General features: G+C 40.2%; 2 protein-coding genes across 2 annotated transcripts; one reads left to right on the top strand and one right to left on the bottom strand.

Annotated features, from left to right (window-relative positions):
• The first annotated feature begins 2139 nt into the window (after positions 1-2139).
• LOC110681161 (gonadotropin-releasing hormone receptor-like) lies at positions 2140-11880 on the top strand. Its single transcript, XM_021856929.1, has 4 exons — positions 2140-2152; positions 2237-2442; positions 3472-3602; positions 11633-11880. Exons 1-4 carry the CDS (start codon positions 2140-2142, stop codon positions 11814-11816), a joined length of 534 nt encoding a protein of 177 aa, XP_021712621.1. The 3' UTR covers positions 11817-11880.
• An 11667-nt stretch (positions 11881-23547) lies between these two features.
• On the bottom strand, positions 23548-26509 carry LOC110681160 (RNA polymerase-associated protein CTR9 homolog). The gene is made up of 2 exons (XM_021856928.1): positions 25545-26509; positions 23548-25200 (listed from the first exon to the last, which is right to left on the bottom strand). Exons 1-2 carry the CDS (start codon positions 26427-26429, stop codon positions 23851-23853), a joined length of 2235 nt encoding a protein of 744 aa, XP_021712620.1. The 5' UTR covers positions 26430-26509; the 3' UTR covers positions 23548-23850.
• Positions 26510-27816: the final 1307 nt, after the last annotated feature.

The raw sequence follows: 27816 nt of genomic DNA on the forward strand, positions 1-27816 counted from the left end.
TTGTAATAACGGAGAAGCAACAGTAGGTGGTCAATCACGCTATTAAATCACATTGATCAACATATTGATAAGAATTTGTTGCAATTAGTAGTGGTAAAAACAATGAACGTGGTAATTCAATACTCAAAATTTACTTTATTATAGGTCCAAAACTTCAAAGTACTTTAGTAGTGTTGTCTCTAGATAAAGTTTTCTCAGACTAGCTTCAAAGAGGCTTGAATAATCATCTATTGAATGCCGAGTGTCAGTCATGTGGACATTTTTATTTGTAAATTCTGTGCACTAATATAAAAAAGCCATAAAAAGCTCTAATTTAGACTTCATAGAAATAATGGTAAATATACAAATCACTGTAACTTCAGATTTTCTCGACGTTATGATTTACAGGGAAGATGCTTGGATATTACATGTTTTGAATGCTTAATGCAAAGTTGATGGTTACTTGGCTTGTTTACAAGTTAATAATGATGCACCGTTGAGGAATATTTATAAGCATGTGAATATCCCATGCAAAATAGCTTAAAACCTTCAAATCACTATAACTTTCGATTCCCTCGTTAGAATATTTTCAAATTCACGGAGAAGATGCTTGAATACTATATTTTTCGAATGGTAGGTGCCGAATTCATGGACATTTTTTTCTGTTAATAACGGTTTCTGGCACACCGTGAGTAATGTTCGACCCACAAAAAATCTGTATCAATTTTCGGATTTCCATACAAAGTAGGCCTAAAACGTATGAATGGATCGAAAATTAGTGCGCTCAAAAAACGGCTATCCACAGGGGATGTTCTTATCTATCTTTTTAACACTGGGGTTATTCTTATCTGACATTTCGGAAGAGACACGGAAAAAATACACCCAAAATTTGAGCTTAAAGCCTGATTTGCTGCTGGAAAGGAATCACTCAAGAAACTTCTCGCCGATTCCTTGCAGAAATTTTCTACACCGACTCCCGTTTGAACTAACATGTCTTTTCATCTGCGTACTGCGATCAGAAATAAAGCGCTTTCTTGATCGACTCCTTGCAGGAATTTCCCATGCATCGAGATAGGCCAAAACATTCCTTTTCAGCAGCATATCAGGCTTAAACCAAAAGGTGTGACAAAATCACAAAAATCGAGTACATTTTTTTGCCCGTAAACAAACAAGAAGCATCTAAAAATTGAGTAAACGTGTGTTGTTGGCATAAACTTGAGCGTTTGGCACTAAAATTGGGACAAGGCGTGATAACCGTATTGTTTAAGAAATTCCAGCGAAATATTGCAACCAAAACTGTATCTATTGTATCTTCCAAGAATTATGCTATTTTTTAGTTGAGCGGAAAAGTCACCTGTAAATATCGTTAGATCGTTTGGAAACAGAAGAATTTCCTCCACTCAATACCGCTTTATGTTTGAGCCCCTCGAATACAGTAACTTTCAATTTCCAGCCCAGGGTTAAAGCTTTTCTTAGCTTCACTGCACACAAAAATGCTAACGTTCGTCCTACCCATGGTTCCGAATGTGGTCGCGCCTTTGCCTCTAGGCATATAACGATGTATGGAAATTGCTGACTTTGATTACAAAAAAACCCCAATTTGTAAAAAAATGTTTCTTGCTACGAGGTTAGAGACTGAATTCACGTTTTATTTTAACTAGGCTTAACAAGGCTAAGTGACGAACTCCTTCAATCTTCATCAAATATTGATTGTAGAACAGATTGTTCGTATGGATTTCCAAAATTTTAAAATCTCATAAATTTCAAATATTTGACTATACAGCCTAAAATGTTCTCGATTTCAACGAAAATAACTCTGACATGAAGTACCATAAAATACTCTTTACCTTTGCATTCGATTTGCTTCACTGATTAATATGAATTATGTTATTTCGTTAAGTATTTTGTGGATCCCACACTATCAAAGTTACCCGCATTATCAAAGACACCCTGTACTGCACTGTATCAGTGAATTAGGTGATTTAATTTAGGTTGCCGAGAATAGTCGAAAGGAGTTGGAGCCGTAAATTACCCTACCATGATTCAAGATTCTCGAAATATAATTTAGAACGAAGATGTAATAGGATTCTATTCCAATGATTGAATGTCCAGTTAGAAATGTCCATCACTACCAGTGATGAATAAACCTTAATTGAAACGATGCTCGCCATATGTACCTAGCTCTGCCCCTCATTACAGTCTATTCAGCAACCCCATACAATAACCCAATCAATCCCGCACCCTTCTTTCGTTCCAGGTAGTGAGAAAATTTTTAGGATAGAAACGTCGGCCGTGGACCGGTCTTACTATCGCCGATCGGACACCAACCGGCAACGACTGATACACAAGGCCAAGATGAAATCCCTCCGAATCTCCGTCGTGATAGTGGTCGTTTTCATCGTCTGCTGGACACCGTACTACATCATGATGCTGATATTTATGTTCCTCAATCCGACCGAAAGGGTACGTATCCCCGGGTTTTAGCATTTTTTCCCTTTAGTAATAGTTGCTGAAGCATAACCAAACCGTAAAAACATCTTGCGGTGTGATTTACTGTACAACAAAAAGAGCGATGGCAACATATCCAAGGACCAAGGAGCTTTGGTAACGCATGATTAAATACAAATGTATCAAAATTTAATGGGAAGTTTGAATGCTTGCAGATATCTTTTTGCTGCTTGCTCAGTTTATAACAGCATTCAATCTATTGGCTTAAATATAATCATTTTGAGGTTCTCGCATTGGCTAAGCTAGAATTTCTTTCATGGAAAAGGAGGTCTGAAAATTAGTCAGCGTGTTTTGGAGTCAGAAATACAATATTCGTCGTAATGATCATCAAGAATTTCATAGTTCTGTGAAATTTTAGATACTTGTTCAGTAGTTTTCGAAAATTTATCGTTTTTAGCTGTGAATTCAATTTTATTTTTAATTTTTCAAATCCAAATTTAAATCCAATCCAAATCTAATCCAAATCCAATCCAATCACAATTCAAATCGTTTTTTTTTTTTTCTCCAATTGTTTATAAAGACACTTCTCTACAATTTCAATAGCAATTTTATTCGGAACTCCTCTTGAAACCCTTTCAGCACGCCTTCAAAAAATCTATTATGTAACATATAGGTACACAGAAAAAAAAAATCCGTTCTCGTATCCGTGAACAGCAGACGTGAACTCGTCAACACGCGAAAATACACCGTGAACTAGATCATGTTTATGCGTAAACATGATGGTAGTTCATGGTGTATTTTTGACAGTTCACGTTTTCCAGAACTCTTTTTTGAGCGTGTAGTTTCAATAATTCTTGGGAGAAATTCTTAAAATATCTTAAGAGAAATGTGGATGAATAAGACGAACCTTTTACTATATATTGCTACATTAATCAATTTCCTTCTGTAAATCTTTAGCTCTGTTGATATGCTGCCATTGCTCGATTAGGGCGTTAACTTAAAACTAGTCCACATATGTAACACTTTCCTATTTTCCATTCACAGCTCGGCGAGGACCTGCAGACGGGCATTTTCTTCTTCGGGATGTCGAACAGCCTAATCAATCCGCTCATCTACGGGGCGTTCCATCTGATACCGATCCGAAGGCGTCGCAATCAGTACAATCAACATGTAAGGTAATTGGGTGTAAATGCGACGTTCGGCGATAAAAACAGTCGTCGCGCGGCAATCGCTTTTTATCCTTTCATTATACGCGCATCAGAGAGAGTGGTCGTATTTTCGCAGCTTTTTTATTGATATTTTATGCGTGTTACATTGTTTATTGGCTGGCGCATGAACATCGTTATTATGTTTCTCCATGACATGGCATAAATTTATGATTTGCACGCATACGTTGGATTTGGATTGTTAGCGACACACACGAAACGCCATTCATAAATAACGAAAATTGATGGATGTCGTACCATACGCAGATTAGTCCTATTAAATGTAGGAGCCACATAAAAAATCAATGAGACTTTTACATGTGTAGTCATTTTAATTCAATTTAAGGAGATTTAAATGCACTGATTGCCCAGGTGGAAGAGTTCCAATGACGATTTAAAAATCCAGCGCCCACCGGCTAACAAACGAGAACGGTTTAGAGCTGATAGACTTCACCACCACCAAGAATATGACCATTTGTAGCACCTATTTTCAGCAGAACCTTCCATTGATACCACAGCAGACAGAATCCTAAATCGACCACATTTTGATCGATGGACTTCTCCGCAATTTTGTGAGAAACTCAAATGGATCATTAAAATAACCAAAACGGCCGCTATGGAAAGCATAGATAGCGCCACCGTAGCCTTGTGTGTTTGACAGAACAGCAATGCTGTCACAATGTTAAATCCCATATACAGTGGCGCCTTTGTTTTGATGCGGTGAGCACTACCTTCAATGATCCATTCTTATAACTTACGATTGAAATTGTTCATGCGTTAGTTGTCAATCACGTAACTAACTCAGCAGTCAAAAAATCATGAATGAGTTGGCTCATCTGTTTAACTCATTGTCTTGGGGCCCTATTTTATAAGTCGAGTCGATCAAAGTGACTCGACTGGAGTCACTGTCGACCAAAAAATTTGCTCGACGCGGCTCTGTCACTCGAGTGACTGGATTACTATGGACCAATGCACGAGTTCACGAATTTGACGTTTGAGCGGTGCCGAATTCACTGGTTTCCATGGTCAGATAAATAATACGGCACCGTTAAAATGTCAAATAGTGAACCCGTGCCTAGGTCCATGGGAGTCGACGGGTGACATCTGAAATATGCATGCTTACTTTGATCGACAGTGACTAAAGGCGAGTCACATGAATCTGCTCGATTTACAAAATAGACCCCTTATATTTCCAAAGTTTACTCACACAAACCAATGATTTAACCCAATTTATAGTCTAGTGGAATTATAGTAATTTTTGTCTAAAGTAAACAACAGCATTCGTTTTTGCACAAGTTTTTGACGGGTCCATGTCTGAACCATTTTCGACGGCTTTAATGTGATTGAGTGATTTTGCACGAAACAACTCAAGCATGAGATTTTCGTAGCAGATATCTAATGAGTTTACTCTTGCGGAAGAGTGCATTGATTTAGATTTGAGTGTGAGTCTGTCACCACTGCTTCTCCGACATAACCGACATCAGAACCTACGGTACCGACGCCCACCTCGGTACAATCTAGAGGTATTGGGGGGCTTTTTTTTTTAAGACACTACACGTTAATGCTTCCAGTGGGCTGTTTGCCCTTTGAAGGAAGGACCACACTAGACAACGGACTAGCATGCAACGCCCAGTGGCACAGTCGGAAAACATTCCTCTCGAAAAGTTTTTGGCCTGAGGCGGGAATCGAACCCACACTCCTTAGCACGATGCGGCTAAATGCCTCGGTGACACTAACCGCACGGCTACGAAGCCGAGGCTTAGACCTCCCTAGAAAAGTTCAAGCCCCCCCTTGAAAATTTTAACTCTCATGCTAAGTATACACCTTACATAAGGGATTTTTTCGATCAGAAGAGTCAAGCCCCCCTCTAGATTTGAGTTCAAGTTACGCTAATGGGAAAAATTGAAATTTTATATATTTTTCTTAAAGGACTCCACCCAGATTTCTGAAAGTCAGCTAGCTCATGAACAGACCCTTGCTAAAAGTAGATGATAATGGCTGCTTTCGATGTTTTTAAACCAATAAAACTCATGTAATTGATTGATTGTTATCCCAGCAGCGAAGTTGAAAATATAAGGTTAAAAAATGAACTAAATTATCGCATGTACTTAAACCAGTGTATCTCGGCAATCCGCAAGTATATGCAAAAACTTTTGGTAGCACATAAAAGAGTGGAGTCTAGGCTTCCACCTCAAACTGTTTGGAAGTCAAATACGGTGGAATACTTTAACTTTTAAGTCGAACTAGTAAAAAATAGTAAATATTATGAGTACATTGCAAATACAAGGTGAAATTTAAAATTAAAATTGTTCATAAATCAAACATATAAAATACACTTAGTTTGCCTTCCAAAAACGTACACGCAATAATTTTTCTCGTCATTTTTTCCCCAAAAAACAAATTTTCTTAGTATAGGCTGAAACTCAAGTTTTTCAGATTAAACAAAATTGAACTCCATAAATTGCAATGATATAATGTAATAAATCAAATAATATTGTTGGTTTACAATCGCACATGTTCTAAATAATGAGAAATTCATCTCCATAATTCATTTTATTAAAAACTAGTGGTCCCGGCAAACTTCGTCTTGCCATCAAGTAGGCTGTTGGAAAATGTCTTGAAATCTTCCTTACAAAATGACAGATTAGTTTTCACCCGTTATTCTGACTATTCCGAAAACATTCCTAATTTTTTTTTCCCGCACGAACACGTCGCATCCCCTGTCGAATACAACAGTGAAAGAATTATGCAAATCTATACACCCGTTCTCAAGCCATTTCGTGACATACAAATACCATTCCATTTTTATTTATATAGATAGGTTTTTGGACTTTTGTCGCGAAATTTTGATTTCTGGTCCATAGTGCAATGGGGGATAATCTGCTCAACAAACTCCGGACCAAGGTCCGGGAGTGTAGGGTTGGGGACCATTTACTACATGCAAGCAGTAAACAGGACTACACCCCCTATCCACTAAACCATTCGAATGCATTCCCATTGCCACCAAACCCTTCGTCTCTCCGGGACCACCAAGAAGGCATTGCTTCGGAGAGGGGCTATTGCACATCGCAACTTTCCAGGTTAGCTGCGTAGCCATGCAGCAACGAACATCGATGACACGCTTAGGGGGGTCCACCAAGGTAGCATGCTGGCGCTTTGCCAGCTTCCCAGGTGATCCTTACCTCCCATTGTCCGCTGAAGGCGGGCAGGGTCGCCCAGCTGCATCGCAGGTATCAAGAACTGATACTGCGGGCTTCGCAATTAGACCTACTGAAGACTCAGGCCCTATCAGCTAGCACCAGCTGGGATTGCTGACGAAGGGGCCTCCACCTGCCCCGAACAACCAGAGGCTCGTACCCAACCCAGTAGGCCGGCGCCACGACAGCACCGCTACCAGGATGTTCTCCCCGCGGCCCACTTAATCGTAAGTAAGTACGAAACCCTATGCTGGCGGTCTTTGTCATCGTTTGACCCGTGGAAGCGTGAGGTAGGAGCTTGTGAGGACCAGAGCTGTGTTAAACGTTAAGAATACTCACGAGCACCTGAATGGCGCTGAAAGCACAGGCAATGAAGGGCGGGAAAACGGAGGAAATGCCTTCGTCAGTACTGCGGACGACGGAAACCAAACAGCTCCTACTTTGAGGGAGATTAAGGATGCCATTCACCAGCTCAAGAACAATAAAGTTGCTGGTAAGGATGGTGTGGAGTTTTCATGTCTTTTCCTTGACAGTTTTGTGATAACTATCCTCCAGACTAGGATGGCCTACTTGACAGTATGCCAAATCACCACATCTCCTTTTCTCTTGAATAACACGGGGCCACGTGACGATTCAGCTGATTCCGTGTCCGTCCATGTGTACCAATGCGTTTGGGTATTCTGTCCAATTGGCTTCAATGGACAAGTTGCGCTAGTCAGAGATGCCATGGGTCGCGTTCTAGCTCACGACTGTGTAGAGTTAATGACAACATGAAAACGAAGCTTCCGAAGCTAGATCACATCGTTGACTTCATGGAAGTTAATGACCTGAACGTGAACAAGTTATTGACAGCACCGTCCCCGTGAAAAAGATCTTCCTCTACCAGCGGTTCAAGACATCCCAAATTCGACTTCGAAGTCAGAGACTTCTTCATATTTGGAAGCCTGTTGGCCGTTATCTTGGCACCTCGATGCCTGAGCGAATCTCGTAGCGGAACCAACAAACCTTCCTGTTCACAGATCTACAACCTGTTCCACCCGAATGTTCCGAATCACTTCTGCTGAGTGCTCGCTTCTCAATGCTTGCACCCTTGAACGTCCCTCGATACGCCAAGTGCCTGCTCGTTAACGGTCAACCCTACCATCTTTTGGAACTTATCCAGTGTTGTATTTTAGTGATGGTCCACCACTGTGACGGCTCTATGACACCTCTATCTACAGCACCACCTCCGGGATGATCGATAAACGTCCGCTTATCTTGATCAACCAATTCCACCAGTGCTGGTGGGGTTCGATACCAGATTTTTCAGGAATATTATTTTCAAAAATACTGAAATTTCTTGTGTAGCTTTTTACTGCGGCATATGGTTACAATTTCGCGTGAATGTACTTCTGCGGCCAGATTTCATTCAGATTGGCCACAATGGTCGTGGTCTGAACTCCATTGCATCGAGCACCTGTTTTTCAACACTCGTTATTGACGCGTTTTTTATACTTTGCCAACAGTAAGTTGAGTTATGGTTGAGTCCACCTCTAGGTCACCTAGCTCCTATCCTATAACGAGCATTATCTTCATCCGCCCGGACCCAACGGATAGAATCCGTTGCTACGGCAGCCCCTTATAAGGCGAGCTTGGTTTTTTTTCCGCCGTATCCAACAGGTCTAAATCTGTTGGTACGGCAGCTCCCTATTACGGCGAGCTTTTTCGTTTTTATTTCGCCGGACCCAACGGATAGAATCCGTCGCTGCGACAGCCCCTTCTAAGGCGAGCTTGGTTCTTTTTATCGCCCGGACCCAACAGACCACATCTGTCGCTTCGGCAGCTCCCTTATAAGGTGAGCTTGATTTTTTTTTCCGCCGGACCCAACAGATCAAATCTGCCGCTACGGCAGCCCCCTTCTAAGGCGAGCTTTTGTTTCCGCCGGACCCGTTGGATAGATCCGTCGCTACGGCAGCCCCACCTTTGGGGTGAGCTTGAACATTTTTCGCCGTGGCTACGGCAATCCGTTTTTCAACGAGTTTTCATTGTAGTTTCAACTTACACTATTTTGAATTGTTTTATTTTTAGGCGACAAGTTAGATTGTGAGAACTTTCGAGCGATCACCATTCTAAATGCGGCCTACAAAGTATTATCCCAGATCATCTTCCGTCGTCTGTCACATGTAGTAAACAAGTTCGTGGGAAGTTATCAGGCCGGCTTTGTTAACGGTCCCAACGCATCAGCTTTTCATCGATTTCAAGGTGGCATTACGATAGTATCAACCGCTATGGAAAAGCAATGGACGAGAACAGCTTTCCATGGAAGCTCACGAGACTGATAAGAGCGACGATGGAAGGTGTGCAAAAATTGTGTGAAGGTTTCAGGCGAACCATTCCAGTTCGTTTGGATCCCGCTGGGGACTACGACAAGGTGATGGACTTTCGTGCCTGTTGTTCAATATTGCGCTGGAAGGCGTTATGCGGAGAGCAGGGGTACGATTTTTACGAGATCCAGTCAATTAGTATGCTTTGTGGGTGATATGTCGGCCGAATATTTGAAAAGGTGGCAGACCTGTACACCCGCCTGAAATGCGAGGCAGCGAAAGTTGAACTGGTGGTGAATGCGACCAAGAGGATGCTATTGACAAAGTACATGCTAGCTGGTGTGGCCGAGCGCGACAGGACTCGCCTAGGAAGCAGTGTTACGATAGACGGGGATACGTTCTAGGTGGTCGACGAGTTCATCTACCTTGGATCCTTGCTGACGGCTAACTATAACGTTAGCCATGAAATACGGAGGCGCAACATCAGTGTAAGTCGGCCTTACTATGGTCTCCCCAAAAAGCTGCGGTCAAAAAGATTCACCCCGCACCGAATGTACCATATATAAAACGCTCATAAGGCCGGTAATCCTCTACGGGCATGAAACGTTGACGATGCTTAAAGAGGGATCTGCAAGCAACATGGAGCCTTCGAACGTCGGGGTGGTGTGTGGCGGCGAAGGATGAACCACGAGCTCGCTCAACTCTACGGCGAACCCAGTATCCAGAAGGTGGCCAAAGCTGGAAGGTACGATAGGCAAGGCATGTGCAAGAATGCCGGGCAGCAAACCTGCAAAGATGGTGTTCGCTCGGATCCGGTACAAGATGGCGTGGAACGCAGCAAGCTAGGTGGGCGGATCAGTGCGGTATCGATTTGGCGAGCGTGGGGGCTGAACCGAGAATGGAGAGATGGCGGCCTCGAACCGAGCATAGTGGCGTGAATGTTGATTTGAATAAAATGAAAATTATTAAGTTATCACAATAAACTACGCTCTGCGAATAATGCATCGTTCTACGAGTGCGCTAGCGAATAATCGTTCGCGAGTCAGAGTTTTAACATTTTTCATGTCTACTTGGTGATTTGTTTCCGGATATGCTGTTTATGATGCTAAAATCATGTGGACCATGGGCTGCACTAAAAATGATAGCGCAAAGGCAGCATGTATCGAGTTGATCGCTACCTGTAACAACATGCTTCATATAACGGGTAGAACGCGCGCTAAGTGAGGTGTTCAAATCATGCTGCTGCAAAAGTGACGGCCCTCTACGACCGTTCAAACACTGTACTGTTTGTCGCTAGAGACAGTTTTTTTCGTCCTTGTAAATATACGAGCAAATCAATGTAAAAATACAAAAATCATACAAACATGAATCAATATAACGTATATTTCAAAAGCACTTCATGTACCAAAACACGTCCCTGGTAAATTCCAAGTGTATCTTCTGTAGAAAACTCAAAAGGTTTTCTTGAAGAAGTTCTTGACAAATTCCTAGAGATGTCTCAAATTCAATTTTGGAGAGAGTCCAGAAGAATCTCATGAAAGATTTCATGAAAGAGGAATTCCAAGGAATTTCGGAATATCTTTGGAACCAGATGACTAATGATCAAAATCGAAACGGATTTTTAAAATAGAAGAAATTTGTTGATAACTTGTGTAAAAACTGGTATAAAATTTTGATAAACTACAGTTTTAACAATTACCATAACAATTGAATATTTTTTGTGGAATAGTTGGGTTAAAGTGGTTTTATTTTTGATAACGAACTTATCAAACGTTCAATCACCGCCAACTTGATCACCGTTCGAAGGGTGGTGTCAAACAATGGTCATACACTGGAAGGGACCAATACAAAATTTCTCTACGTCAAAGTGAGCCGAGATTTTTCTGTCACGAACTGTCACTGTGAGCCCGGATCTTAAACAATGGTCAAACATGATAAAAGCGCGTAATAAATCAAAGCACATTTATGAATTTCATCAAAGGTAACAAAAATTGAATGAGATCAATTCATGCACATTCAAAGTAACGTCACGTGAGCACCCATTATTATAATTGAATATAATGTATTGGAATATGCATCTTTTTACTGTTTTCAATAAAAATGAAAATTAACACACAGAAAACTGTGGCCCTTTTTTAATGGTTTTCCAGAAAAATCGAAGGTGCACAACAAATGAAAACTAGCGATTTTCACCAAGCCTGCCTTGATTGCCAAACCGGAGCTATCTGCAGTTTGGAAAAACTGCGTATCAAATTTCGTGTGTAGTATCTGTGCCTCCCTCCCAGGTCATAGTCTTATTTTGAGTGAAAGTATAAAATTTCAATTCATATATTAGATGAATGCATGTTATTTCTGTAGTACTACTTACTTCAGGTAGTACAAAATTTCAAATAATTGTAGAACTTGCTTATTTTGAACAAAGCTATGTAAGCTTTTTAAACACGATTCTTATATGCCAAAAATATCTAACAAAACTATATTTTCACTGCTATCCCCGCAGGGAAGGATCGGTCTATTTTCAACGGTCATCTACCTGCAACAATCAGAATGGCAACCACCACCAGCAGTTGTTGCAGCAGCCAGCATCTCCGCCACCAGTTGGAACTCCATTCGCAGCACCATCATCATCACCATTCCCACCATCATCAGCCGGTGCAGCCAAGAAACAGCTATCTCGCCGCTAACCACAAGATGTCTCACTCCCACTCGAACCTGGCGGAGGAAATCTCGCTCATGGCGCTGGAGAAGGATCTCAAAAGTCTGGACGAAAACGTCAACCAGATAAACCTGAAGGGCACTCTGGCGGAAAACGGAGCTTGGCGCGGGAAATTCTACTCCCTCAGTCAGCTGCTTCGCCGGACGCGGCCTACTAAGCTGTAAATATTGGCCACCTGTTTTCTCGGTGTGCAAACAGCCAGCGCTTACTTTGCTTCATCCCTTTAAGAAAAAAAACACCTGGCACGCTATGTCCAAGGGAGGTTATTATGCAAATTCATGTACTTCAGATCTTCGTTCGCAGAATGTTGCTCTTGGTCGTAAGAAACAAGCTAGTGAATACTTTTAAATTATCATTTATAGGTTTTACGGCTAACCAGCCGAGTGGAAATTTGAACAACTACTGACTGGATTATATGACAAAATTGATTAGAAATTTGCGTAAAAGTAACCGTCTTCTCGGCGAGAATCGAAATTCATGACTACCTGTTCACTAGATAGGGCATGTTACCCTACACAGCGAGAGGACTCATGGACGCAGAAGTTAACCTGAATTCGATTTCAGCTCAATAATCACATGGTCCTCTTTCGCAAAGCGCACTTCTTTCGGAATAATTAGATGCCCATCCATCACAACGCTATCTATTGTATCGTCCTTAGCGTATACATCATTGTTTTAGGTTTATAAATAAAAAAGGTGGTACATTCGAAACATTCCTTGTTTTTTCAATATATAAAATACTATGAAGCAACTATACGAATCTTCAAGAGAGGATTTCTTAAAAAATCAAAGATAAAATATTTTGCGGTTTTCACTAGCTTTGTTTTTTGAGAACGAGAGCGAATTCCTATGAAACAAATCTGAGGTACATTCATCATTCAACATAATAGTCCACACTTGGCATAGCTGTACCCTTCCCTAGCTTTGGCATTGTGCAAGTAGAGGGAGGAAACTACTCTCGAAGAATGCTCAATATAAATGACAAATGGAACGAAGAGAATGAGGATTAAGCCATCCGTTATGCTCCAAATAATTTAAGTATTACTGTATATTTACACAAAGTAGACACGATTGCTTTAGAAAACGAATTATTGCTTCAATAGGCAGACGGCGTAACCAGGTGAACAATTATTTGTTGAGAAGCAAGACAAACCCTAGACAGCGAATAACGAAGAAAAGTGTATATCACTGTTATGAGATCTGATGTGTTTAAGATATTTTAAGCCAAGCGGCATTGTTGTATAATAGTTTCCAATCAGTGGATTCAAATCAGATTTTAAACGAAAGCAAAAAAGTCGTATATTTTAATATAAAACAATGAAAACGAAAAACATCGCACCCGGCTGTCTATCATTGATTTCACATTCCCATAATTATATCTTGTACGGCTTACAATGTTATTCGACTCATCCCCATCCATCAGACGCGTGCATATAGGAGTTTCGGTAGATCCGGTAAGATCTGACGGGCAACATCAGAAGTTTGAAATCTCACGTGTGATAATCGGTTCGCTTCCCGCTAAGTTGTTAATTGCCCCGCATGCACTGTACATTTATCATGAGAAAATTTGTAGATTTATGGATGTTATGTGCCAGCCTATATAAATTATTGCAATTTGTTTCTACAAATGCATAACATGTGGTAATCACACATAATACGATGACCTCTTAACTATTTGAAAAGAAAAAAATACATGAGGAGTTTAAATAGAATAATATTAGGCTTCGGCATCAAGGATTTTTATTGTGGGCAGACAGTTTTTATTGGTCATATTTTTTTTTTTATATTCGATCATGATTATTTAGTTTTGAAACAGTTATATTTAACAATGACAAAATAAATACGTAGTAGTCGGGCTCGAAGTGGTTATTCCTTGTAGTAAGTATACACTCGGTACTCAAGTGGTGGCAGATCGCATACGTTTTGCCATTTTGTCATTCTGATCTTGATCTATTGATATGAAATGTTGACAACTGCTGATCTTGGACCAATAGTAAAAAAAAATTTCAAGATTACAATGATGGTCCCCCACAAACAGCTTTTCAAAGTTATTCAAGTTGCATTACTCGATATCTGAAGGAGCTATCGACTTATGGAGGACATTTTTCATTTTTTATACCTACCTTGTACCTTGATGGCTACAGCGCACAGAGGAGCACCTCCCGGTCAACCAGTCAGTGATTTTCGATAGCGATCGATATAGATTTGTTTTGAACCGTTAGCGATCGCCATCGTTGGTTAAAGATCTATACAGAATTATGAAGACTGGTTGGTCGGGCTAGAACAAATTCGTGGCCATAATTTCGATTTTGAAAATTGAGATTTTTGACCCCGCTATATATTTTTAAGATAGCTAATAGTATGCCGCATGTTGTGGCTGCATTGAAAAGACGTCAAACAGCTTTGAAAAAAATGTCAAAAGAGTTCAAAAAAAGCATATTTTTAATGGTGTTTTCATTTCTTTTTTTATATAATCAGAATTATTGTTTCCATATGGACATTTTTTTCCAAAATAAAAAAATATTTGTTACTGAACTTTTTGTTTATAAATACAAGAAAAGCTTCTGCATAAAATTTTCCAAAAAATATTTATTATTTGTTCATTTTTAAGGCAATTTTGCTCAACAAACTTTTAGTCATTTTTCGTAAACTTCAGACACAATGGTGCCCTGGTTTTAAACTCCATGTCTTTTAAAATTCTTCTTCTTATTTTTCTTCTTGAAATCACGTCCTCACTAGGACAGGGCTTGCTTCTCAGCTTAGTGTTCAATGAGTACTTCCACAGTTATTAACTGAGAGCTTTCTTTGCCTAAGTTGCCATTTTCGCATTCGTATATCGTGTGACAAGTACGATGATACTCTATGCCCAGAGAAATCAAGGTCAACTCGATTATCCGGAGACTCGATTATCCGGGATTCGATTATCCGAAATTTGAGTTTTGATATTCTTATTTTTTAATTTTTATGCATAAATCTGAGATAATTTGGTATTGCAATATACAATATGAATGATTTTGCAGTTTAGAACAGTGCTGGGAATGGTAATAGTAGTAGGCTTGATTTTTCGCGAAAATCACGTGGCTCTCCCAGTACAGTAGTTCAAAAACGTGAATCTCATCAAGTAGCCTCTGTTGGGTGCACGAATTTTCTAAATCATGAGTGTCATTGAAGGCTCTAAATGCGGGAAATGCAGCGGGAAATAGAACATTTTTCTACAGTAATTTCGGGTTGCCCTTAGAAACGGGTGTTTTGCAATTTTCAAGGCATTTGTCTACAGCAGCGATGGGCGTGAGTTTCACTGGCTTCGCTGACTGTGATTGGCTTTGTTTGACTACTGTAGAGTGAGTTTCAGATTTTTTCCCAACCCTGGTTTAGAACGTATTTAAGAAAAGGGGGGTTTGAAAACGTGTTTTTTTGTGTATGCTGGTCAAAATTTGTTTTTCCTGTAAAGACTCCTACTGTTCCTAGAAAAAATTTCTGGCTGCGCCACCGCGTCATATAAATAAAATAACGAAAAAAAGATAATATTTAAATCCCTTTATCAAAGATTTCAATTTTTTTCGTAGTGATTCGATTATCGAATCCCCCGGTTCGATTATCCGGAGTGAAAAAAAAAAAATCCATACTCCGGATAATCAAGTCCGACCTGTACTAATAGATCCTGGACCGACCGGAAATCGAACTCAGACACCTTCAACATGGCTTTGCTCTGTAGCCGCGCACTATAACCACTCGGCTAAAGAAGGTCTATAAAACTATGCAATTTAAATATGAGAGAGTTTGGAGTAACATTAATAGGCTTTCAGAAATATCGTTATTTCGGTTGAAATTAATCATTATTCCCGTTTTTTATCTGTTCTCTTTAATGTTGACAATGCCAAACAACTAAATACAGGAAAACAAGTACGACGGTAAACCTCACTGGCTCATGTACAGAAATTTTCTAAAAAATGTGGTGCTTAAAATAATCTCTAAAATAAAAACTGGGGGATTCCATTTCGGGGTGAAATTGATCACTTGTCAATGCAATTATTGTGAGTTTTTGAAATTACTCTACATACTGAATTCCGGCTCCCTGAATACGAATATGCTTTCCAAATTTGAAAAAAATCAAGAATTTCGCGGAAAATGCCTCAATGTAGGCAATTTAGAAAGGAGTTTTCTGATGTCTAACAGATACTGAATTATTTCAACAAAACGATACTCATTGGTTGTGAAATCTGGTTTGTAATTTAGGCATCCTAGCAAACTTTCAGGCTGTTTTTGAATGTTTGTCAATATCGTACCGTACATGATTCTTGAATTTTACATTATTTTCATAGAAATAAATATTCTTATACGCAAAAAAAAACTTCACAACACTCGATCTAACAATAGTCAACAATGTTCGTGCACGCTATTGTCTGAAAAAAATGACAGTATTATACACATAAAAGTCCTTTTAATCGAGTTTTATGGTTCCAAATTTCAGAAATGACGTATCTAAAGGATTCTCAATAGACTTGAAAGTTGTGTATGAAAATGGGATGAAATAACCAATAAATATGGGCCTTCCTTAACCGAGTGGTTAGAGTCCGCGGCTACAAAGCAAAGCCATGCTGAAGGTGTCTGGGTTTGACTCCCGGTGGGTCCAGAATCTTTTCGTAATGTAAATTTCTTTGACTTCCCTGGGCATAGAGTATCTTTGTACCTGCCACACGATATACGAATGCGAAAATGACAACTTTGGCAAAAAAAACTCTCAGCTGTTTATCACTGTGGAAGTGCTCATAACACTAAGCTGAGAAGCAGGCTCTGTCCCAGTGAGGACGTTAATGCCAAGAAGAAGAACCAATAAATAACATGATTTTATATTCATGGGAATAGGAGTTGTTCCAGTTGTAAAATGTTTGCCTACTTTTTCATTAAAATTTTAAAACTGATGGGCTTAGGCTGACTCCAAGTTTCGTTGACGCGATTCACATTTACAAACTATAGACTATAGATGTCAAAATAATCCGCTCGTGATACATCTTGATATATCTTGAAATTTTTGGATTCGATTTTTTTTTGTACAAATGAGGCATACATATTTTTTTTTGCAAAAGGCATGGAGAAAGCGTTTCAGATAAAACATACCAGTCAATTTTATTATTTCATCAACAAGAAATGTGATTTTATGAATTCCAAATGCAATATTGCATTATATTTTTTTAGAAGAAAAAGAATATCTGAAAATAAATTTCTGAGCATACTTACAAAAAATGTTTGAGCTGGAATATCCAATAACTGTTAAAATTCTAATTATTCATCGATTGCTTACTCTCTTGGCGAGCTAGAGGCGCATGTTGCCAGAATATTCAAACGATTGGTCATCAAAAATAAACTCAAAAACTATTGGTCTTCAACGGCATTTTTTTTTATACTAATACTTACTGAAATGTGGATACTTGTCCTGAAATGGTTCGAAATTAATCCTAACTGAGTTATAACAGTTTTTTAGTCAATAATCAAGTATGAGCAGATCATTTAGGGGAAAAAATAATTTTGGCCACGGCGACTTAATCGCTGCAGCGCGCTGTAAGGGTCGATTTCGACCGTAGGGCACCGGTATGACCTACGTAGCCGACTGCGAACCCTTGGACCACTTGTGGTTTAGTGTCTGCACTAGCCACTCCTCAAGTCCACTCGCCACCTCCTTTGTAGTTCCGAGACGATGTGGGTGATAGCCGATAAAACGGCATTCCAGCCAAACTCGTCTTCACACATCCTCTGAACCAAATTGTCCGGAGTCGTGTCCCGATCGCATGTGGCAAACATGCGGTCACGCATTGTGCGGAAAGGCGGGCACACGATCAAAACGTGTTCCACCGTTTCCTCTAAACCTGCACAAACTGCACATTCGGAAGAACCCGCATGACCGAAACGGTGTAGATACTGTCTAAAGCAACCATGGCCCGAAAGGACCTGTGTCAGGTGGAATGTTAGTTCCCCATGGCGCCTATGGACCCAGATATCTAACCTCGGAATCAACCTGTGAGTCCACACTCCCTTGGTGGAACTGTCCCACGCACGCTGCCATGGACTTATCCACGGTCTTCTTTTATTGTCGATTTTCTTTTTCTTTTCCGCTCTAAATGCGGGCCGTGTTTACATAAAATGACATCCGGACCAACATCCAGTGAAGGAATGTTCAACGGATGAACATTGCGTGGAGGAATGCGCAGCGAAATCGTTCATTTTTTGTAAACACGGCCCGCAGTAAAGGTTTTCTTCCCGCTGGAAGTTGCAGCGTGACGTCATTTGACCATCGATGCTCACCCTTACTCACACTTGAAAAGTACTCTTGAGTGACTCGTCCGAACAAAACAAGTCTCGCGGAGTTTTGATGGCACTCTATTTTGATGGAAATTTCCTCCGTTGTGTTTTGTGCCGCATCTTCCTCGCTAATTTTTCGTTGCCTCTCTGCTTGGCATTTTTACGTTCCCTTACAAAGAGGCAAAGGCAGCACGAGCATTCTAGAGCATTCTACCAAACTCGGGTGATGTTGAGGAGTATTATCAAGGCTGCATATATTTATGAAAAAAAGGAATCTTTTGAAAGAAGGCATATGATTCGGGTTATACCAAATGTTCATTATGCCAAGTGACCGTTATGCCAAAATGTCAGAATCGATGTTAGCACTACAAAAAGTTCTCTTCACTTCTTTCAAGGTTCTCCTGGTCACTTTTTCACTTTTGGTCTCTCCAAGTACACACTTAGATTTGATTACCGAAGTCGGTAAAATTTTACTGGGTTTTTGAACAGCAACTCAGTAAAAATATTGCTACCGAAAACTCCGTAAAGCGAAAGATTCATCCACTGTCAAAAAATACCGATTTAGTAACTTTTGCTGCATACAAAATGCTGGCTTTTTCGGTAAAACTGATTCGCATAAATTTACTGACTTCTTCAGAATATAAGACGGAACCCACAGGATTGTTGCCATTGTTGATGTTTTGAGAGATTGAGATCACGTAACCTAGCATCAAGATTATATTTCACGCAGCGAACTGGACTATCGAATTTCATATATTTTGCCTTATGAAAGGTGGAACGATTATTGCAATACGAACGCTTTATGTACACTCAAAAAAATCCATTGCTACGTGAAAAATCACGTAGATCATTCCGAATTCATTTTACCTCCACTTCACCTGACTAAGATAAAGATCACTAAATAGTGATCCTAAGATGGCGCCCGCTTGATTTTAGAAGAACTTCAGAAGCTGCTGCTGCTTTAAACGCTGTGTAAGCTTGATTTCATGGTAAATATGCTTTGAATACCGAAGAATCCCTGCATTACTTCATATTTTATACCTGATTTATAATCTCTATCAATTATAGCACGCGAAGGCTACAACAAGACAGACCAAACTCACAAAATTGGGGAAACAGGATTCAAAATGCTCAGATTAACAATACAATAAAAATATCACAATCTTTTAAGTTTGTTTACATTTTCCAATTGAGAATTAGTTTTCTTCCAAAGCCTATTAGAAATAAGATTGGTCTTTATTACAGTTAAATTTAATGCAAAACCATCTAAGTCCGCTTCGGAAAATCCACGTAGCTCTTACGTATAGCGCCGGTGGAATGGACGAAGTTCAAAAGTTCATGCGTTCATTCTGGGCTACCTTGGATTCACGTAAGAGCTACGCGGAAAGTGCGATGGAAAAAAATCACGTATGTTTTCGCACAAGTTTTCACATAGCAATGACGTTTGGATTATTTTGAGTGTATCATTTTAGCATCACTCCACACACTCAAAATAATCCAAACGTCATTCTTACGTGAAAACATACGTGGTTTTTTTCCATCGCACTTTTCACGTAGCGCTTACGTGGATCATAGGTACCACTGAATGAACGCATGAACAAATAGACCTCATCAGTTCCATCGAAGTTTCACGTAGCTGCTACATGAAGTTTCACGTAGCTTCTACGAAGTGCTTTAGTGGATCCTAGATGATATTTTTATTGATTTTTATCGGTATAGTTAAATGAGACCCAATTTTGCTTTGCATTGGCTTTGCCAATTAAGAAAAAAAGTATAACAAACAAAAATAATTCAAGTATTTATTGCATTCAATCGTTATTGCGAATATAATGTATTAACATTGTTTTCAATTGATGGTGTGAATCAATGTCCAATACCCACTGACCGACACGGTGGCATTCATGGTCCAACTGCATTAGAACATACACAAATTTGTTCGGATTTGCTGTTCTATGTTTCGTAAGCTATGAAAGATATAAAAAAAAGCTATAAAATATTGATATTCTCCAGTATCTAACACACAAAATTGAACTGAGAATGCACGCGATGTCAAAACAGAGAATGAACGCGATGTCAAAATGAATTTAATTGCCTACGTGATTATCACGTAAGTGCGACGGGTAGCTTCGGTAACAATCACCCGGACTCTTGGTGATTATATATGCTCTAGTAATAATTACCTTGGTCAGGTGAAGATGAGGCAAAATGAATTTGGAATGATCTACGTGATTTTTCACGTAGAAATGACGTTTGGATTATTTTGAGTGCATTAAGGCGTCGATAGGCGCGTGGTGTACGCTCGGGTCCATCGATCGCAAGGTTCTTGGTTCGATTCCAGGTTGCCGCGGAAACGTTTTTTGTTTTCAACTTGTGGTTTCATAAGGCAAATTTATGAATTTCAATCCGATTTCTTGTGGCGAATTTTCATAAGGGGTTCCTTTGTTTATCGATAGTCCATTTGCCTGAGTGTTGGAGTAGGATTTTAATAAGGGTCTACCACAAAAGGCCGAATCACAAAAGGCCGAATCACAAAAGGCCGAATCACAAAAGGCCGAATCACAAAAGGCCGAATCACAGAAGGCCGAATCACGGAAGGCCGAAATTTTAAAATAAATTTTAGTGAAAGCCACAAACATTCAGCACATTTTTCTACAATATTATGGACATTTTTACAGGGTTAGCGGGACAAGACGCACAAGTAACATTACTAGCTAAATAAGAGTGTATGGTTAGTGTTTTTTGGGTGTGTCAACTGGTCTATTCTTAGCTGACACACCCACAATAAATTCTATAATTGAAGCTTAAGTAGTCGCGCTGTTGTATTTTGTACAACATAAGTGTAAAAACCTCGCGAAAACTGGAAGGGTATACAGTGCCTGTTCGATTTTGGCAACATGTCAAAATTTTTCATGTTGCCAAAATTGAACCGTTCCAAAATTTGATAATTGTTTTTATTAAAACTTGTATCACCGTAATAATGACCACAAATTAAATTTCTTCTTCTTCTTCTTGGCATTACGTCCTCACAGGGACAAAGCCTGCTTCTCAGCTTAGTGTTCAATGAGCGATTCCACAGTTGTTAACTGAGAGCTTTCTTTGCCAAAGTTGCTATTTTCGCATTCGTATATCGTGTGGCAGGTACCATCAGTGCCCCAGTATCCGCTCATGCTCCAGTAGCCCGCTCACACTGAAAAAAGAGAAATTTTCACAAAGTAAATTTGAAAACTTTAGTCGCTATACGGTTCAAATCGACAAATTGAATCATACTGTGGACATTTTTTTGAGTATTTACTCAAATTACTTTACTTTTTAAGCTCGTGAGCGGACTACTGGAACATGAGCGGCTACTGGTACGTTGACGGTACGATGATACTTTATGCCCAGGGAAGTCAAGGAAATTTCCATTACGAAAAGATCCTGGACCGACCGGGAATCGAACCCAGACACCTTCAGCATGGCTTTGCTTTGTAGCCGCGGACTCTAACCACTCGGCTAAGGAAGGCCCCACAAATTAAATTTACCTATTTTGAATATGGTAAGCCTTAAGAAGGCCCACAGAAACATTGAGATTGACATGCTTTGTGACTGACTGATCCATTTTTGTGTACATGGATTTCCGTGTTGCCAAATTCAAACTGAGTCAAAATCGAACGGCACTGTACGGTTAAAAGTATTCTTTGTAAACTTAGTATTCTTATGATCACTTAAACACTTGTTATACCCTATCTCAGCACACTGAACGAAATCTCCCGCCATAAAGTGAATGATTTTTGCCTCATCTCCGCCCCATACCTATTATCAGACACAATCAAGATGATTTTCATCTGCATGGAAATCATCTGTTTACAAATAACACCGAATGAAAATCATCCGGTCTTGAAACGATTTTCACCCTTCAGATAGATGCCTGAAATTGAATGATTATCATATTCCAAAGTAAACAACCCCCATTACTTGTAAGTTAAAAGTTAAAACAAATTCAATTGGAAAATAAAGAATCACCCGACGATGTTGGTTTTATGTATTTTAGTATTTATTTGTATATCAATCATCACTATTACAATTCTCGAGAATAGATCCCTGGATGCCTTGTGATGCAATGCTCCTCCTCGATGAACAAGTGATGCGCTGCTCCTCCTATTCTATGGGCACCACAGCTTCAACTCCATAGAAACTGTAATGAAAAGGTGCTATAATTAAGGATAATTGTGGATTATTCCATGTGAATAGCACACTTTCCTACTGATGTCGCCATGTTTACGATGCGGTTTGCAAAGATAATTTGACATATTCAATCATCAGTTTTCCATCTGGTATTTCAGACAACTATTGGATGATTTTTGGTTTGAGACATGGGGAAAAGAAAATCTACCATAAGTTGCACGTTAGTCATTTGTTTTATTATAATTCAATTATCTGCTTATAGTAGCTCAAATCTATAGTGAACGTCATCACATAATTGGATGATTTTTGTTCAATGGACTGTGGATGCATCATATTGTTTCGTACTCATTCAAAATTAGGAAAGCAAAGATTTGCAGCCATGTGAATTACAAATCATTCAATTCACGGAAGGAGCTTTCGTTCAGTGCAATCATTCTCCTACTTGTTGCGTAAAAGACTATAGAGCTTAGTGACATTTGAACACACGTAGACTAGCATACGCTCGTCATACACAGTTTGTTTTTGTTTTCTTCAAAGAAACTTGCACACCCTTTCCAGACTCATCAAAATGCATATGGAAATATTACCCAATTTGAAAAAAATATAGCCGGATTCTGGGTGTTTTTCGAGACAGAGTGCATATTGTTTTCCTCTAAGGTTCACAACTACATCTACACAAGGGCACCCATACCATTAGGCGTGAAAACCACTATGTTGGCATTATACCGGGCAAACGCTTGCTGTCCGAACTCGCTGTCACTCGTCGGACCTAAAAATGGAAAAACATCCTCTGTTTGCATTATACCGGGCAAACGCCTGGATTTGCTATTTGCATGACACCGAATAGATGCTATACACAACCATCGGATATCGGAGACTTCGGCGGCCTTCTGCCGCCTCAGTTCCTCTATCCTCAATGTGGCTTCGCCGCATGTAAGTTTTGCACTCTTTACTGACATGACTGCATTTAACAAAGCATGGACTTGTTCTTTTCATATCCAAGCTTTATTTTGTGATTTGGCTTTTTGTGATTCGGCCTTTTGTGATTCGGCCTTTTGTGATTCGGCCTTTTGTGATTCGGCCTTTTGTGATTCGGCCTTCTGTGCATTCGGCCTTTTGTGGTAGGCTAGAAGGTATTCGGCCTTTTGTGATTCGGCCTTCTGTGATTCGGCCTTTTGTGATTCGGCCTTCTGTGATAATCCCTTTTAATAATGTTATCAAATAAAAATAAAACAAAGTTTAGGTCAAATTTTATTCAGCAGATATCATGACTCTTATACAATCGGCACTATAGTATTAGTTTCACTTGTGATAAACTTGAACATTCCATTCCCACCGGCGAGGTAAACCTCCCGGTAGTCAATTTTTCACCTGGATCTTTTAAATCGCTATGTGGTATTCCAATATGTATAATAATTTCGGTTAGTTGAATGAAGACAGAGTTTAGTCTTACAGCTAGATATTTTCCTTCTATTCTAAGACATAGTCCATTAAAATATTACGCTACCATATGAAAACGTATGTTCACAACAAGAATGAACCTAATCCGATCCTGACCCAGAAACGGACTTTCTCGATATGGGTGAAGCCTGGGGGCTACCTGACCCGGAACGGGATGGGGAACGACTGCCCGAACGGGATCTGGAACCCGAACGGGAACGGCTTCCAGACTTGGACCGAGAACGGCTCTTTGAGCGAGATACCGAACGGGAAGCACTGCGACTGCGGCTTCCGGATTTCGAACGAGACCGCGATCGCGATCTGTCGGAACCACTTTCCGAACCGGATGCGATTCTCCGCTTGCGCTTAGTCGCTGGTCCGCTGTTACCGGAACCTGAATCGTCACCACTGGCAATTTTAAGACGACTTCTGTCACTATCGGATTCGCTGGTCGAAACGGTGGCTTTGGAAACAATTCTGGATTTCTGTTTGGATGATAATCCGTCTTCCATTTGCTTTTGCTTTTTGGCACCCAGGGAACCCTTCTTGCGGCCACGCTTCTTCGGTGCTTCATCTTCGCTATCCGATCCGGATCCCTTGGGAGCTTTCTCCTTCTTCTTACGCCCAGCGCCTGGTTTTCGCTTCTTCTTCTCGCCCGGTTCTTTGCGTTTCCGTTCCTTCGGAGGCCGATCCTCTCCACCACTGCCAGGTGGTCCGGAAGCATCCGAATCGGAAATGTAGTCCTTCCTCCCACGGCCGGCTTTCTTCTTCGTGGGATCCGGTCCACTTTCGACGAAGAACAGAGCATTCTTGGTCTTTTCCTTGTATTCTTGACGCCTGGCCATCATATCTTCGTGAGCCTTGCGACGCATCTCTTCCATGCGTACACGTTCTTCCCGCTGGCGACGCTTGAATTCTTCGCGCTCCTGTTCCTGCTTCTGGCGCAACGATCGCTCTTCTTCGTCGATCTTTCGGGCGCGTGACACGTGATACTGTGCCTGCTGGAGCAGATCCTGACATTGGCTGGCTTCCGAAGCGGCCAACGTGATATTGTAACGCGTCTTATCTCCATGGATCGACAGATAATTGAAATATTTGTGAGCGAGACCCAGCTCGTGAACCGCCTGCAAGACAACACTAAGAACGGATTTCTCATCCTTCAGAACCATCATGGCCAAACGCTGCAGCACCAGGGCAATGTTGAAAAGCAGAACCGTATCCTGCGGGGCGACACGACGTGCCTTCAGCAGTGTCATTTTGGCCTCCTTCAGTTTGCCGGCACGGAAATATGCCCTGGCCAGGTATTGCATAACGTCTACGTTGTTGTGCTTGTAGAATTTCTTCAAGCAGTTCTCGTACATCTGAATGGCGCTGATGTACTGCTTCTGCTCCACGTAGATGTGTGCAATGTTCAGCCATACGTCGCAGAAATCGGCCGTAGCTTCACGAACCTGGAATGGAAAATTGGATTTGAACCTTATTGAGGACTTCAGGACCCCTAAAGGAGCTCGCATAAAAAAGTTACAAATAAGAACTCACGGCCGTTTTCAAAAAGAATCTTGAAAGCTTACAAAAATCAGATTGTTGGTCAATTTAACCTTTAAAAACCTGTCACTGTGGCCACTGGAAACCTGCTTCATCTGGAAAAAGATCCTTTGGAGACCCACGTTATAAGAAAACCACTTCACTTCACCAAATTGTTTCTGATAATCGTGTTTTCGAAAACGACCGTAAGTTCTTATTTGTAATTTTGTTGCGAGGTTAAATCGAATCAAACGCTTTCGTCTTTACTCACCTGAGCAAAAATGTCACGCGCCTCGATGATACAGCCCTTGTGCGCCAACACGGCACCAATACCGTTGGCGGCCCAAATGTTTTTCGGATCGTTTCGCAGGACCTGCTTGTAAATGGCCAGGGCCTTTTCCTGGTGCTTCTTCTCCTTTTCCTTATCCTTGCTCGGCTGGTGTAAACTCTGCAGCCAAAAGTTGCCCAGCGCAATCAGCGAGTAGGCGTCACTTGAAGTGGCCGGATTCTTTAGAATCGTCTCGAAGTTCTTCTGCCCGAGAGTCCACTGCATCTTGGCCAAATGGAGATTACCCAACAGCGAACGCGTGTCCGGATTTTCCATGTTGATTTTCAAGGCATCCTTGAAGAAATCGGAAGCCACGAAGATCAATCCTTTGTCTCGGGCCATGCAACCCAAGCGAAGATAGCAATCGATGTAGTTGGGATGTTCTTTGAGGATGTCCTTATAGAGCTTGTCCGCCTTGTCAAACGAAGCCATCGCTTCGTTCAATCTGGCCAGGTTGTATGTCATTGTCACGGAAATCGAGTCGTAGTACTGTGAATCATGTTGCGCTTCGATTTTGGCACGCTCAATGGCCATCTCCAACTTAGTCATCGCCTCATTCAGATTACCCAAACGATAGTGAAGCGCGGCAACGTTGTTCAGAATTTCCGGCGGAATGTCGGCCTTGACCTTGTCCGTAAGAATATTGGTAGCTGTTGCGTAGGCTTGCAGCGAACCTTGCAGATCGTTCTGTTCCAAGATCTGAGCCAACTCAATCCATGCTTCGACATCGTCCGGGAACTGCTCGGTGACCTTCTTCAAGTGGTTCTTGGCAATGTCGCGCTTCGATTGTGACGAAGAACTGGCATACAAAGAGCCGAGAATCTTCATTGTTTCGTAGTTTCCGGGTTGGGCTTTCAGCACTTTTTCAAAACATTGGGCAGCCTGAAAATACAGATGTTAAGAATTCAGTTTGAAACTACCAAAAGTAATAAAACAGTACTTGTCAGTGCTACATGTTATATCTATTGGAACTAAGTGAATTAAAAAACATGAATTGAAAAGAGATCAAACCAGAAAAACAAAACCAAAATCAAACGAGAGCAGATAATAAGAGTGTACACAACGATTTATCTGAGAATCCGATCTGGCATTTAAGTTTTCAATTCCTTGTATTAGCTCGTATTATTATATCAGGGTGTCCATTCAAAATAAGTTTTCCAATTCCCGGAGTTTTCCCGGATGCCTAAAAATTTTAAACCGAACTACATCAAAATCCTTCGACTTGCTATTTTTCCGACCTTTGTTAGTAAGTGCTGATATTTGATTTGACTTTCAAAATATTCGTTTTCAATTTCGAAAGATTTTTCATCGGTAAAGATTTTTATACTTTTTGATAATATTTGATCATTTTATTTTCTTACATAAAGATTGTCAAATATTGTAAAAAATAGCTATACCATTGCAGTTACATGTTAGATTAAATAGAGTAAAGGATTTAATAGGTATTGAAATCTAATCTAATCATATTATCAGGGTTTTGTAAATTCTGCAGCTGTTTGCTCTAGCATGTTTAGTAGTTCAGAATTAGGTAGAAATTATTGCCACTTTTTCGTTTTGTTTTCATTCCATTAGTGCTAATTCGGAGGACTTGATCTAAGTTATTTATGAATTGTTTGAATGATATTTTTAAAATTCTTTGGGTTTAAAATAATATTGGTTTGAATTCCGCAGGAGTATTGGACAAACAGATATCAAAGGTTTATTGTAAAGTGCAAAAAAAACAACATTGAAGATCTTTTCAACAAACATAAAAAAATGTCAGAACTAAGAAACTGCTGCTTAAACTATTTCTCGCATAATCTGGGATAACGCCCTAAAAGCCATTGGTAACCACGTGTGTAACTTGTTGTTTCTGAGCAAATGAATGGGTAAGCATTCAAACCTATATCACTGGCAGGTAGATAATGATCTTTTCTTCACCATAGCGTTGATAATAACGTGTAACTCCATTCAAATGCTCAGAAACAATGTAGCTCGTGGTTACCAATGGCTTTTAGGGCAAGATCAGAAATTATGCGAGATTTTTATACTAGGTCTTTGAACGTTTTCTTTTAAATAAATTCAAATCGTTGATCAAAAAGTCCCTTAAAATTTTAGAATCCGGTGAAAAAAGTATTTGGCACGGCGGAAATAACCTCCCAAGCCATCAAAAGTTCAGATTACACTTTATTAGTGAACTCATAAGTTCAAACTTGGTCCGGAATTAGGTTTTTGG

The sequence above is a fragment of the Aedes aegypti genome, unplaced genomic scaffold (genome assembly GCF_002204515.2).
Source record: "Aedes aegypti strain LVP_AGWG unplaced genomic scaffold, AaegL5.0 Primary Assembly AGWG_AaegL5_hic_scaff_497_PBJ_arrow, whole genome shotgun sequence".
Lineage (NCBI taxonomy): Eukaryota > Metazoa > Arthropoda > Insecta > Diptera > Culicidae > Aedes > Aedes aegypti.

Bases quoted from the DNA above. Each gene is read 5' to 3' on its own strand.
- LOC110681161 (XM_021856929.1), top strand. The intron at 2,443-3,471 runs GTACGTATCCCC...TTCCATTCACAG, and splicing joins TCCTCAATCCGACCGAAAGG to CTCGGCGAGGACCTGCAGAC. The intron at 3,603-11,632 runs GTAATTGGGTGT...CTATCCCCGCAG, and splicing joins CAGTACAATCAACATGTAAG to GGAAGGATCGGTCTATTTTC.
- LOC110681160 (XM_021856928.1), bottom strand. From the start codon at position 26,429: ATGAAGATTCTCGGCTCTTTGTATGCCAGTTCTTCGTCACAATCGAAG. The intron at 25,201-25,544 runs GTGAGTAAAGAC...TTTCCATTCCAG, and splicing joins CGCGTGACATTTTTGCTCAG to GTTCGTGAAGCTACGGCCGA.